The 13,928-nt window shown below is 39.4% G+C and overlaps 2 protein-coding genes across 6 annotated transcripts in view; both read left to right on the forward strand.

The window, feature by feature from the left end:
- The window catches only part of hoxc11a (homeobox C11a), a 77,534-nt gene that overhangs the window by 42,799 nt on the left and 20,807 nt on the right, over nt 1-13,928 (forward strand). For 2 of the 5 annotated variants that reach the window (XR_006403390.1, XR_006403388.1), the window contains one exon: nt 12,490-12,705. The exons of 2 other annotated variants lie outside the window; for them this stretch is intronic. The gene's annotated coding sequence lies outside the window, so the exon portion shown is untranslated. Of the gene's footprint in view, nt 1-12,489; nt 12,706-13,873 lie in introns of all 5 variants that reach the window. One more of the 5 variants, XR_006403391.1, reaches the window with a different exon arrangement.
- Nucleotides 4,094-10,508, forward strand: hoxc13a (homeobox C13a). Its single transcript, XM_044351109.1, has 2 exons — nt 4,094-6,835; nt 9,227-10,508. The coding sequence occupies exons 1-2, from the start codon at nt 6,172-6,174 to the stop codon at nt 9,481-9,483; spliced, it is 921 nt and encodes a 306-aa protein (XP_044207044.1). The 5' UTR covers nt 4,094-6,171; the 3' UTR covers nt 9,484-10,508.

Here is a 13,928-nt window from a genome sequence, read left to right on the forward strand (position 1 = left end):
TCAAATCAGCTTTGCAGTCAACAGCGAGTAATAGATAGACCACTGATATGAAATAAGTACATGATAAGTACACTGAATAAAAAGGCTGTAAATCCACTCTGGCCTGGCAGTAGCGGTGGTCTGCCAGCCTGCCCTCTGTCCTCTGGGCGCGGCTCCGCCTGGCCTGCTTTATTTTGCGGTTAACCCACAGCCATCCTCTCCTACCTGCTCTGGGTGAAGTTAAACGACTCAAATCCGAGGTAAATTAGGCCCACAGTGTACTGTTGGTAATCTTTTTCATGCATTGCCTTTCCACAGCCTAATGACATACAGCCACTACATGTAGCCCACTGTAGGTCTGTATTATCAGTGGTAAATAGAAAGATGGACAAACCTCTTGGTGATTTTCAGAAAGAAACCATCCACACATCAACATGAACAGAAATCCACAGAATTTTTAGAGAAACCCAAAGCCTTTACTCACATAGATGTGCTGCTCTGTACATCTATACACTTAGCTAAGATTTGAGAAGAGACTATTTCACATATAAAAGAAGGTGTTGGTGAGTAAAGTGAGTTTCAGGGGGGTTACTCCCCCAAACCTCTGTATGGCCTAAACTCGACACTTTTGTGTCTCCTATTCACCGTATGTCGTTTCACGTATACTTAAGTTAATTTGGGTTTGGTTGGCAAACATGGCTTCGTACCAATCAGACCAGCTTACAGTTATGTAGCAGATCATATTTAGTAAAGTTGAAGGCTGCTGCTCCGTAGTTTCTGCTCGATAGAAGTCACAAATGTGGCATGCTAGTGTCGGACCTTTTTTTTTTAAATGTTCTTATGAATATGCAGGAGGATCCTATGAGTAATGCGACAAGTAGGAATTTGTGGATCTTGGTGTGAAGTGAAATTGGAAACAAACGGCTTACGCAAGTTAACGTTTGTGATGAAATGCAGATACCAAACGTAAGCCAGTTCATCACTCTGTTCATCACGCACCAATACCGCACTGACCCAGTTATACATTTTAAACCACGGTTTAGCTTTTTTTTTTTTTCTTTTTTACAAAATCACATGCTTTCCTGTGCCCTGACTGTTGGCATAGAAGTCCAGTGGTCTTGGCTTTTACGATTATGAACATTTTTGATCGTAAATTAAATCCAGCCTGAAGGGGAAAACACCAGATTGAGAAGCTGTTTTAGTTTTGTAGGAATGTTTTCATGACAGTGGACTGCTCTGCTATCCTGCCTTCAGTACAACACACACACTAATACATACACACACACACACACAAACACACACACACACACATAAATATATATTATATACGTAGCCTACTTTAAATCAAGTTAAAATTCCCTTTTTGCAGATGAAGACTTTAGATTAACACAAGCCTAAATGAAAAATGTATATAACGCGCCAGAACAGGAGCTTGTGACTCACACGCGCAACTTCCAAGTGAACATCAGCCTTGATTTACAGTGAAGTTTATGTATGCACTACAGTCAGTCAGATTTTGGTCCATTCAATTAGTTCAGACGCTTAATGGGTCCAAAGTTTATTTCACTGAGTGTGAAATGTTAATTTATTAAAACCTTGTTTCCCATATACAGATCCTCATTTGAAAAAAGGCACTAGGTCTGTTGGCCTCTATATTGTTATAGTGCGCAAATCTATTTGGATATTTTGGTTGACAAAATCCAATGTTGAGTGGATACCAGTTGGTTTACTTTGATTATGAAAATGGTTTGATCTTAAAGGAAGGGCTGAAGGTGGCTGGGAACTCGTAAATACAAACGCAACCTGATTTCAACGTTCACGGTGCAGACTCTACCTGCGAGCTGTCAACACCATCTTGGATCGCCACATCGCCTCTTCAAAGACTTTATATGCCCGGGGATTTGCATCTCTGACAAAACCGGTGAGATAATGTTTGCGAGGCAATACTGTTGATTTTTAATTCCTCGTTTAACCTACTGATAGAGACCGGGAGATTTGTCAGGAAGTCGGTTTGATTGTGAGACTTCACTGCAAATATATGACCTATTAGGTTTTCTAAAACAACGCAAAGAAAACTGACAAATGTGATTATTTCACTTGTTTCCACCTCAGTTTTTGGTGGCTGTTTATATTTCTCATTTGACTAAGAGATATGGCTTTTGACATAAGTGGGAATATAGTGCAGTATATTGCAGGATCAAAATATTACGCTGCACATATATATATGTATGTATGTATGTATGTATATATGTATGTATATATGTATGTATGTAGGCCTATGTATGTAATGACATATGCTACATGCAAAAGATCCACTGGATCTGTCATGTGCACATGCAGTCAGTTCCTGAGAGCGGAAGCCGCAGGTAGGCAGCATTTGTATGGGGATGGATGCTCTTCCCCTCCCCCACAGACCTTCGCATCAGACGGACTCTCTCTCTGTCTGACAGGGCCTGTCTGGAAGGACATGATGTCTGCTTGTCAAGATATTTACAACAACACAACATGGCTGGTTGTCAAGATGTTGGTAGTTGTTCCAATTCCTGAAATAAGTGAAACCGCGGAGGTGAAGGAATATTTCTCTCATTTCTCACACAGAAAAAAAAAATGACATATTTGTAACAGGGAGGTTTTTGAAGTGAAGTTCCGACTCAAAATGTGTATTCAGAGAAGCCTCTTAATGACGAGCAACCACCATGAAGTTTAAAGCACTTAAAAAGCAGCAGACGTTGTTTCTATATTGGCATATTCTGTGTTATACTGATGAGGTCACATGAAATTTCAACATTTTTATCAAGCTGAGTTTGTTTTTGGAATTTGGTTGAATAATATTGACAGGCACATTATTTCCTTTGGCTCATACTTATTGATTTTCGAAGTCGCGTGTGTGGGAATTTCAGTACAAGATGTTGGGTAAATAAAAATGACAACATAGCAAATTGATAACATTTCAGTTTTCTCATGGTAACCCAATTGACGATGAACGAATTTAAATACACACACATCATCCAACATAAACCACAACATAAATAACCACTGCAGAGGGAAAAGTGTCGTGTGGATTATAGGTAAGAAAATATCAATTTTCACATCAACTGGCTGACTGAAATAGATTAAATTATAAGTATCTAATTGTTGGGTGGTTTGGATTGCAACTTCAATTATAAAACAGCCCCGCATTGTGCAACTTGGAAATGCGTAAACTAAGAAAAAAAAACAAAAACAACCCAAACAACTAATTTCCATCCTTAAAGAATCCACGTGTGTGTTCACAAGCTGTATACTGTTTATGAAAGATAATAAAGTATTACAGCTTTAAATCTTTTAGAATTCATAGTCAAGTATTATTTATTTATTTATTTATTAATTTAGTTGCAGGGCGTGTATAAGATAGTGGGTGCAGGACTGTCACTGGCATACATGTGGTTTCAGGGTGGGCAGCTGATGTCTCAGGACTTTTTGCACATTTTTGCTGTGGTGGAAATGCGCCAGACGTTTAAATATATAATGTTCAGGCTAATCATTTATTTGCTGTCACCGCAACTGTATAACAATTGTATAAGTTCTTCCAAAAGTTCATAAATGGAAAATACTTTATTCATGAATACTCCAGTTGTCACTAGTTTTAAAGATTTTAATTTATTATGCAATTTTCTGTTTTTTTTTTCTCTCTCCCTGAAACATGAATTATGAGAATATTAAGAAATGCAAAACCACAGTCAGCCTGAGCGTCTGATTTATGGTTATTGCAACATGAAGTGTAACTTAAATCATAGTTGGTCCCCTCCACCCCTCTCCAAAATTAACAAAGTCAACTATTATCTCTGACACTGTTCCCCATTTGGACGCTACATCATACATGTATCCTTTAGGGTGACATTATTGACATAGTTTACAAACATTTGGAGTTAATGAGGAAGTTGTGCTGGGTGAAAACAAAAAGTACCCAACTAAAAATAACACGCTATCACTCCTAAATTGCGAGAAAAAAAAGAGCCCTCATGTCCTTAAGTGTGAGCTTTCGTGGAAAATATGTTGGTTTGGAAGGACCCGTTTCCTTCTCAGCGCAAAGGCTGTCAAATTCCTGATCCTTTAAATGAAAGCACGGGGCATTATTTGTAGTTCTCTCCCCCTCTTCACACACAGCAAATATTTTAGAGTAAAGCTCTCTAAATAACAGCTAGTTTGCATGCATACTCTAGTGTGAAGTTCATTCTTGTCTGTCTAGACTCTGATTACGACCCTGTTTGTCTGCGTTTTTTTACCTTGACCTTGGACTTCCGTGCAGCTGCCGTTTAGATGAGCCCTTCGTAGTTGTAATTTCCTTGAGACAAAAGAACTATAGTCTCTGTCCGAGGAAGGACAGAGTTTTAGCTTCCTTAGTGCTGTATACAAATACTCGACGGTGGCCTGGTTATTCCCAAGAGTGCAAAAATGTTGATAAACTAGGCATCCTTCGTAGGGCAGCTTGTGGCCTGCTTTATGAGTGACTCATGGGATAGGCATCACAAAAAGCCTATTTTATGGACACTTTGAGGGACTATCCCATCGGTAATATTTTAAACTCAAAAAAATACAGCCAGGATTAAGATTTTTAACCTCGAAGTATTTTAAAGAAAGTCCTGCAGACTAGAGGAATAAGGCATTTCCGCAATTTGATTTCTAACATGATTATGCGGCCTAGTGACGAGATTAAATAAAAAGATGTTTTGGAGAAATAGGTCCGCGTTTCTACCATGTTGTCTAATTAAATAAGGTCTGTGGCACACAGTCCAGCTGAAAGCCGTCCCTTGTTCCTATTTTTGCCTGGAAGCGTCAGCATCTACTTGTGCTATGAATGAATACTCCAGTGAAACTGAAACATCACATGAATTCTTTTGATGGTCATTTTAATTTGCTCATTATCACCGAAAACGCTTTTGGGCCTAACAGGGAATATTTAGAGAGAACATACCTTTGCCCACTCATACTGCCCAAAAAAAAAAATGGCTGTAGCTTATATAAACTAAATGAAGCTATCATTCATTGTAGGAGATTACTGTGATTCTATCTTCGAATTAAAGATAATCTATTTGCTAAAATGTAGTTTGCAATGACGGTATCTTACCTGTAATGGCTCTCACCTCGTCCTGCGGTTGTTACTGCAGAGGTGCATGACACTCATTCAACACATTCAACTTGGCTAATACTAAAACTCCTAGTTCTGCATCTCACACACAAAACACACACACAAACACACACACATAGACTCTGCACATACCAAATTGTCTTTTTTTTCTCACCTGACTCATCAAATAGAAAAATAGTCACCTCTATTTTTTTTAGGTTCCACAACATCAGTCTCTGAAAGGCAACATAATTAGAATAATGAGCCAACATAAATATTTTGGCATGCTGGAAAAGTCATACTCCACGAGCAGGTTCAGCCTGTTAGTATGTGACACTGTGGCAGTTATGAACGCGTTTAAAGGAAATGCGTCCTTCAAAAAAGGAGTCTTGATAAGATTGGACGGTTTGTGTTTACGCACACACGTTTGCTTTGACAGCTGTAAATTTCTTAATGCTGAATATTTTTGGTTTCATAATGGACATCAAATTGACCACAGATTCCAGCTTCAGCCATTTTCTCTTTATTTTTTTTTACATTTAATAATCAAGCTGAACCTTAGTTGGAATATATCGCCTCCACCCAGCAGCCAACGAAGTGAGACAAAGTTGGCGCACCAATGCGTCAAAAAGCAAGCTGCAAGATTTAGAGTCAGATTTTTAATTAGAAATAGTTGTTTTTTTTATTTTCCATGTACCAATTGTGACATGTATTATATTCTGCTGTATTCTCTTGCAATCCTCGGAGTCGGCCAAATTTCACAGGTTGTTTTCGTTTGCCCATATCTTGAAAGTATCCTAACTTCCCTTTAAGGGTGTGGGTCTCGATGATTTAAGCCAATGATATGACTCGGTATTCTGCAGGAAAAAACTGTGACATGCGAGGCAGTGGGTCTTTAAAGGGCTGCTCTGCCCCAACTCACAAGCCCAATCTCGTAGGACTTGTTAGCGTATCACGTGCCAGATTCTTAATGAAGTGGACACACTAGGGCCTCGTGTGCGCATGCGCTTAGTGTAAAATGTAGTTGGAAATGAGGTGTCCGTCTTGGAGTAGTCGACTTTTAAAAAGCATCGGCAGCCCCTGATATGACGACTTCGCTGGTTCTGCATCCACGCTGGGCGGACACCTTGATGTACGTTTATGAAAAAAGCCCGAATGAAAACAACCAGAATAAAAGCCAAACAATGGAGGGACTGAGCGGTAATTGCCCTGCGACCCACTGCAGGGACCTGATGTCGCACCCCGCGCTGGGACGACATTCTGGCACCATAGCGACCCACCAGGGCTCCGTCTACTCGGATATTTCTTCTCCAGACACCGGCCGTCAGTGTCCCGCTCCCCAAACATCATCGAGTGCATCTTTGAGCTACGGTTATCCATTTGGAAACCCATATTACGGCTGTAGATTATCTCATTCGCACAACGTGAACTTGCAGCAGAAGCCCTGCTCGTACCATCCCGCAGAGAAATATGCCGAGCCTAGCACAGCGCTGCCCACGGAAGAACTGTCTACCAGGGCGAAAGAGTTTGCCTTCTACCCGAGTTTCGCCAGCTCATATCAGGCTGTTCCCGGATATCTCGATGTGTCGGTGGTGCCCAGTATCAGTGCCCATCCTGAACCGCGGCACGACGCCTTGATCCCCATGGAGGGCTACCAGCACTGGGCTCTCTCGAATGGCTGGGATGGGCAGGTGTACTGCTCCAAAGAGCAAACGCAGTCAACTCATCTTTGGAAATCACCTTTTCCAGGTATGGAAAAATTATATTTGATTTATTTAATGTGTCTTCATCAGACTGGAATTCATAAGTTAGTCCAGCGGCTCGTATGCTTTTAATACCGGTGTCATCACATTAAGATAGCTATTTAAATGTTGTCAGATATGTTTACTCTGCTAAGATGTTATTGCTTACTCTCTGAAATTTATTATGCTAAAGTGCCAATATCAACTCACCAAGAAGTCCAGGGAAACACTAAATGTGCTGAATAAACATACAACTGTCAATCCCCTTGTCAGTTTTTATATGTCCTTTATGGACTCTGCTATTATAGGCTGTGATATCCCTCTGTTTGACATTAAACAATTCTTCATGCATTTTCTTAGAAGTATGCGTAAAAATGACCGAATTGTAAGTTAAATGAGCTTTTCAGATGCATGATGTCCCCTCGAATAGTTAATAATTCAGGAACCGAGTATTTGCTTATGGCAGTTTGCACTTTTTTTTTTTTTTACCCTGTGAAGTCATATGATGATTATAGTTCAGTTTCAGTCACGTAGGATAGAAAGGAAGAACTGTGCATACCTTTGCCCCCTGTATGACAATATAGTGACTAAGCTAGCCTGCCGTGTTTGGACTGTGCCAATAAATCTCAGCGCCCTGCGATGTGTCCACAGTCTTTTGCATAATATCAGGAATCGCCTAACATTTGTATTGCATGCAGACCTCAGCATCACCCCACACAATTTGTTCACAACGACTGATAAGTTCACATCAATATAAATCAGGCTCACCTTTTGCTTTTACTTGCTATCATACATGTAAAATATCTGATGATAAACACAGGAGCCCGGTCAGTATGCTGTTTACAGAGTGTTTACTAGGCTGCTTCTTTCACCACAAGGTTTTATTATCTTTGTCAAATATGTGGGTATTTTAATTTCAGATAGGGATATTCCCAGACCTTGATTGAACTTCCCACACGACATTTACCCCCTTTACATTGAAAAGAGCAAGCCACGCAAGCACGGGCACGCAGTCAAACGCGCGCGGACACATGCACAAAATCACAAGCGCGCGCTGTCCTTGCCTGCCTGTGTCGCTTCACACACATAACATACACACATACACACCAACTGACGCACACACAGACACACTATTTTGCGTTAAAATAAAAAAAATCCAGTTACAACACACTCCACTCAATCATCCTCACTTAGATCAGAGTATTTATTATGCAGGGGTAACAAATATGGCGCGAGGATAATATTGTTTTGGCCTAAATTAAGAGCTGTAGTAACCGTATATGCACTCTAAGTGTGGAGAAATATGTACAACCACAGACTGTAAAATGACACGGGGTAAAGGATCTTCATGTCTCACAGCTTGCCACTATTTCTCAAGGTATTGCCATTCTTGTCCTGTCATGTTTCTCATTGGCTGTCTGACACTCAGCTCCAGTCTTGGACAGGGTGTGATCCCAAAACTTTACTTACCTGAACAAGGTAACCACTACCATAAGGTTTTGGTGCTTTGTAAATAGATTTAGAGAGAACATATAGAGAAAATTAGGTCTAAATTTTTAGAGAAATCCAGGGAACTGTTGATAAATTATAAACTACGAACTTTTACTCAAATGGCGTGCTTCACATGTAACTTGAGAATTATTCAAAACTTAGTTTTCAGTTGTCAGTTTAGTTTCCAGATTCAGATTTCTATTTTCTAACTAGGCGTATTACCGCCGTTGTAGTTGATTATTAGCAGTTTCATAAAAATCTACATGAGAAATGTATCTATAATACCAGTTGTGTAGTCTAGTCAACTAACAGATTAAGTAGGCCTATTGACATGCAGCCGAAGGAAAAAAAATAAATGATCACTGGCGATTAGAAACGATGCACAATTGCAGTGTCTGTAACTTGATAGTGATCTAAAGTAACAAACGATGCTCTTTCACTGTGTAGCACTCTGCAGGCTGATATTTTACATTAGTGAACTTGCGTAGACGATTTTATAATTGCGTTCTTTATGTCAGGTGCAGTACACCTGAGATCCTGACTGCAGCAAAATTTCTGTAGTGTACCCCCCACCCTTCCCCCACCTAACACACACCACACACACACACACACACACATAACCACACACACACACACACACACACACACACACACCCACACCCACACACACACACACTCACGGGGCACAGCGGGGGTTGCACCTTGAGAATTAAATTATTTTCAAACTACTTTCTTATTTTATGTCTGGTGAAATCAGTATTTAAACACAAACATTGCAACATTGCCCAGTTTGCTTCAGCAATAGGCTAGTCTTGTCATCTGCAGTGCTGCTGATTTTGTGAAACATTGCGGTGTTTTTTTACGCATGGTCTAATATTTTCCTGGCATTTTTCTCCTTTTCTCACAGATGTTGTGCCACTGCAGCCTGAGGTCAGCAGTTACCGTCGTGGGCGTAAAAAGCGTGTCCCTTACACTAAGATCCAGCTGAAGGAGCTGGAGAAAGAATATGCAGCCAGCAAGTTCATCACCAAAGACAAGAGAAGACGCATCTCGGCCGCCACCAACCTCTCAGAGCGTCAAGTCACCATCTGGTTCCAAAACCGGCGAGTCAAGGAGAAGAAATTTGTCAGTAAATCCAAGAACAATCACATGCACACCACTTGATTAAGATGAGCGACCTCCTTGAAACTGCAACTCATACCTTCCAAAACATCATGCCATATATTTACCTCTTGCATCGAGAATCGTTGCTGAAGAACATTTTGGCTGAGTGTTGTTTTTTTTTTTTTCCTTTTTTTTTTTCAATGTTAAACTTCCATCACCATCTCCATCGACCATGCCATCAGCCCCCTGTTTTCAATTTAGAGACAATGCTCTAAAAACTGTGAAAATATTGAAAATTCACTTCACATTTGTTTTATATGAATGTACATATATAAATATATAATATTTAAAACGATATCTGTATTTCAAAGACAAGTATTGCGTGTTTTCTTTTTCTTTTTCTTTTTTTTTTCCAAGCCAAATCTCAAAAGGACTGATGACATTTGACAATGGGCAGATGAAAACAGAGGAGACGGTTCGTAAGATGATGTCATTTTAGGAAAATAACCGCCATATGGACGGGAATTGTTGTGGCATAATGACATGTTGAACTTGAGAGACTTAAACATCTTCAACAAACAACTCACAGAGAGGACTCTCGGGAGAAAGATTTTCTTTTTTTAAAAAAAAATATTCCTTCTGAATTTCAAAAGCTATGTTCCTCTCTGCGGGGTATGTTCTCTTAAGCCTGGGTAAAACAAAGGCTGCTATGTTGTTAATCTGTATAGTGCAATGCCTTTATTATTTAATTCATATTATCTAGTATGGCGGAACTGTAAGCTGGAATATCCCAAGACCTGTATGTTTTCCTTTATCAGTGAAGGATTCTGTCATGCAACTGGAATGATTGTAAACCAGTGAGTATTACACATAAATGCACAATCGTTTTATTTTGTTCTTTGTTAGTGTAGCATTGGAGCTGATCACACGCCTTGTACGAAGCCTGTAATTTCTACTTTCGTGCAGTATGTGAACTGTATTGTGGTGTTGAATTGCGTACTGGTAACGTGTTTCATAAATAAATGATTATGAAAAAATGATCAAATATTCAAAGTCAATCAACCATCCTATTTGCAGCATTTCCTTTCGTTTCAAGTTACAGTAAGCAGCACAAAGCTTTAACCACTGTCGCCTTTCCTCCTCAAGTTTGGTCTGTAACATCAGCAGCGGATGAGACTGTGGAGATTTCATATTGCACAGTGCTTGATTAAAACTTATTGGCATCCTGGAGTCTTGCTAATGGCACCAGGATATAATCCAGCCTTGACGCATGCTTAATGAGCATCGACGCGCATTTTCTCACACTTGCGAACGAAGAAAAATACAAAATGAATCTTGATATCTGGGCAAATTTTGTTCCACATGGAAGCATTTAGTGAAAACTTACTGGATCTGATCTTTCAAACGAATCATTTCAGAGAAATAGATTCGGCGGGAGAGAGAAAAGTCACAATGTCCAAATCTATTCCACCCTCCCACCGCATTTTAATTAAAGCTAATGCCAAAGAGATGTTACCTGTTACCTGGCAGAAGTTCAGTTGGCATAATCACGGCAATCAGGTCGAACGGTATTACGCAATGTATCCTTCAGCTCTCACAGAAACATGTACTTGTTAATCACAGATGAGTATTTTCGGGTTTTTTTTATTCATATTCCACAGGTAGGTCTCCAAATGAGTTCTTGTTGATCGTATAATAGGAACATTGTGACAGATCCATATACGACTGCAAGGAGCACTTATCTTTCCTCGACACCAGCAAGTGTATTTAGTTATATGCCCACATTTTGCTGATTATATGTGCTGTACGAGATTTAAATATACGAGTAAATTAAAATGGCAAAACCTTTGCTTGCGGAACTGTATTATTTCAGCATATAAAGCCTGTATATATATGTATACGGATGCGGCCCCGCGCCTATTTGGATTTTGGTTAGACTCTGCTGTAACGCACTTTTTCCACTGTCTAATAAGCACAGGTGAGTTTTGCAATGAACTTGAAGATTAATTTCATTTCGCCACTTATATTAACTCGTCATTTTGTTCATCTGACGTGTATTAATAGTGAAGATACATATACGCTCACACACACACTGGGCGCGAAAAGTATTGTAGAGCTGCATTGCAGAGTCTCTGTAGTTTTGCTCACATATTAGTTGATTTTGGATACCACATGCATGCGGTAATTGTTTTTGAATGTGTGGAGAGTGCTATGAAGTATAAAAGGCAAGTTAGACCACTTAAACTACAGTTATGAAAAGGGAAAGAACAAGTGGCTACAACGTTTAGATTTACATTTCAATTTACATTTGAATTATTTATTTTATTTGATAGGGACGATGCAGTTTAACATAGTTCCAACACAGAGTGTGAAACAATTGTTCCGAGAATAATGATACGAGTAGAAGTTGGCTCAACTTTAAACTGAGGCTAATCTTCGTTTCGTTTAATCTATCTCAAATATGTAATTTCAGGTTTTAATCTGAATAAAACCAATTTTCAGTCGCATGAATATAAATACGACGTCTTTCTGTTTTTTCTTTCGTAAAACGAATGAACGTCTAAAGCCTACAGAATAATCTAACAAATAAATAAATAAATAAATCACGCTGACACCAGTTGCAGTGCCAGTTTTGTGTTTAGCTTTATTTCTCGGTAGGCCATGCAGTCGCTGGCTGGCCTGACTAACTTTTTCCAGCCTCATCAGATCTTTTGAGGTTGTTGATTGCAATCCAAGCCGTCAGACTTCGCGTTTGTGTTTGTCTGGTTCCTGGATTTTCAATCCATGTGGAAAGTTCTGGGTCTCCTGATTTACCCTTGACCATGACTATGCAGTCACTTTGACCTTGACATCACAGCAGATTGTGAATAATAAATAGGGGGCTGGACACCAATGCTGGCGGTTTGTTTGTAGGCAAACAAGGTGTTATTTCCCTGTCTAGACAGCCGGACTTAATGACATGCCATAAATACATAAAAAAGGGGAAGTGTAGCGATATCCTCTGACCTGCATTTCTGACCATCTCTCAGGCCCTTATTTGGATTCTGTTTCTGTTTTGTTTTGCAGAAGTCCTCTTAAAAGTAGTTGTTCTGGCCCATGCCTCTGCAACCACCAATGGTTTCATGCACTCATCATGAGGTGTGTGTTATTGACCACGGAGGACAGGTAGGGCTATTGACGTCTCACACCAACACCAGTAATCCGCAGCAAGCAGCCATACTGTCTACACAGCGAGAGGAAATGATAATAGCTACGACGTCGCCCACAATATAACGATTAAAGGTATGGCCGTTTTCTACTTACTTACTATGGCAGCAGGCCCTCATGGACTTTGCTTTATGACTTTTTAAGCTCCCAACAAACGCAGTGCGTTGAACAGACAACACTTAATGGGAGAAAATATGGTGGATAATGCAGTGACCTTGGTGTTGTGCTGAGTTGTTATTTTTATTTTCCTCAAAGTATAGTGCGATCAGCGGTGAGGAAGTTGTGGGAAAATAGACGTGTTTCAAGATTTATATTTTTATTCATGATATTTTAGAACATAAATTATAATAGAAATCGTCTCTAAGTTGTGTAGCAACATATTATATATTTTGCAACATATGTATTTGCCATATTACGATCTCCAATAACATAATATAATAAAACTGGCAGAATACGCTAATTTATTTAGCCTAAACGTTAGTGTATTTCAAAGGGTCAATTTAACTTATTTTGCACGAATACTAAAATAATTATGTAGCCTAAATTACATGGATACTTAATTTTAATTTTCAATGTATATAAAATAATAGACTAGAGTAGAAAGAATAATATATATCATAATGGATGAATAGGCTACATAAATATGCAAATACGCAAATTCCCAGAGGTTTTTTTGTACAAATGTAGTTGAAAATCGTCAAAAATATCCCTGTAGCCGAGCACTGCAGTTCATTTTTTTTTGTCTGCTGAAGTTGTCGCCCCATCAAATACACACGCAGGATTAACATTTACTATGCCGAAGCAAGAGAGATTCACTAAACCAGACAGCATCTTTGAAAATAAAGAAACGGAAAAGAAACTGGAGTAAAACATATTTGACGCCTTGCAACCTGCTCAGCCACTGATTTTGCTTTAAAAACGTAAAAATGTGTGAAAAGTTGCATTGGGTTTGGTTGTGTGTGGAGGCGTCAGAGCTGCAGGCCGCTGGCAGCCAGAGACATGAGACAGGGGGCTGATAACCTCTGGTGGTGACCAGAGGAAAATATCAGGAAGTGTTGCAACACTCTCCAGATTAGGGATATTTTAGATCAGAAGATTCGTTTTTTTTGCACTGTCATCATTTTAGCTCAGAGTATTTTTTTTATTTTTTTTTATTATTTTTTATTTTTTTTACTTTTTCCAGTGTGTTTCTCTGTTATGTCTTTGAAATGCTGAGCTGACATCGTTGTTCATTTTAATGCAGCAGTTGTATCTGTTGAAGATGGCATAGCAAATCCACAAGCTATAGCTGAAGCCAC

The sequence above is a fragment of the Thunnus albacares genome, chromosome 5 (genome assembly GCF_914725855.1).
Source record: "Thunnus albacares chromosome 5, fThuAlb1.1, whole genome shotgun sequence".
NCBI classification, from domain to species: Eukaryota; Metazoa; Chordata; class Actinopteri; order Scombriformes; family Scombridae; genus Thunnus; species Thunnus albacares.

Excerpts from the sequence above, each read along its gene's own strand:
- hoxc13a (XM_044351109.1), top strand. The coding sequence starts at position 6,172 with ATGACGACTTCGCTGGTTCTGCATCCACGCTGGGCGGACACCTTGATG. Across the intron at positions 6,836-9,226 it reads TTGGAAATCACCTTTTCCAG|ATGTTGTGCCACTGCAGCCT; the intron begins GTATGGAAAAAT and ends CTTTTCTCACAG.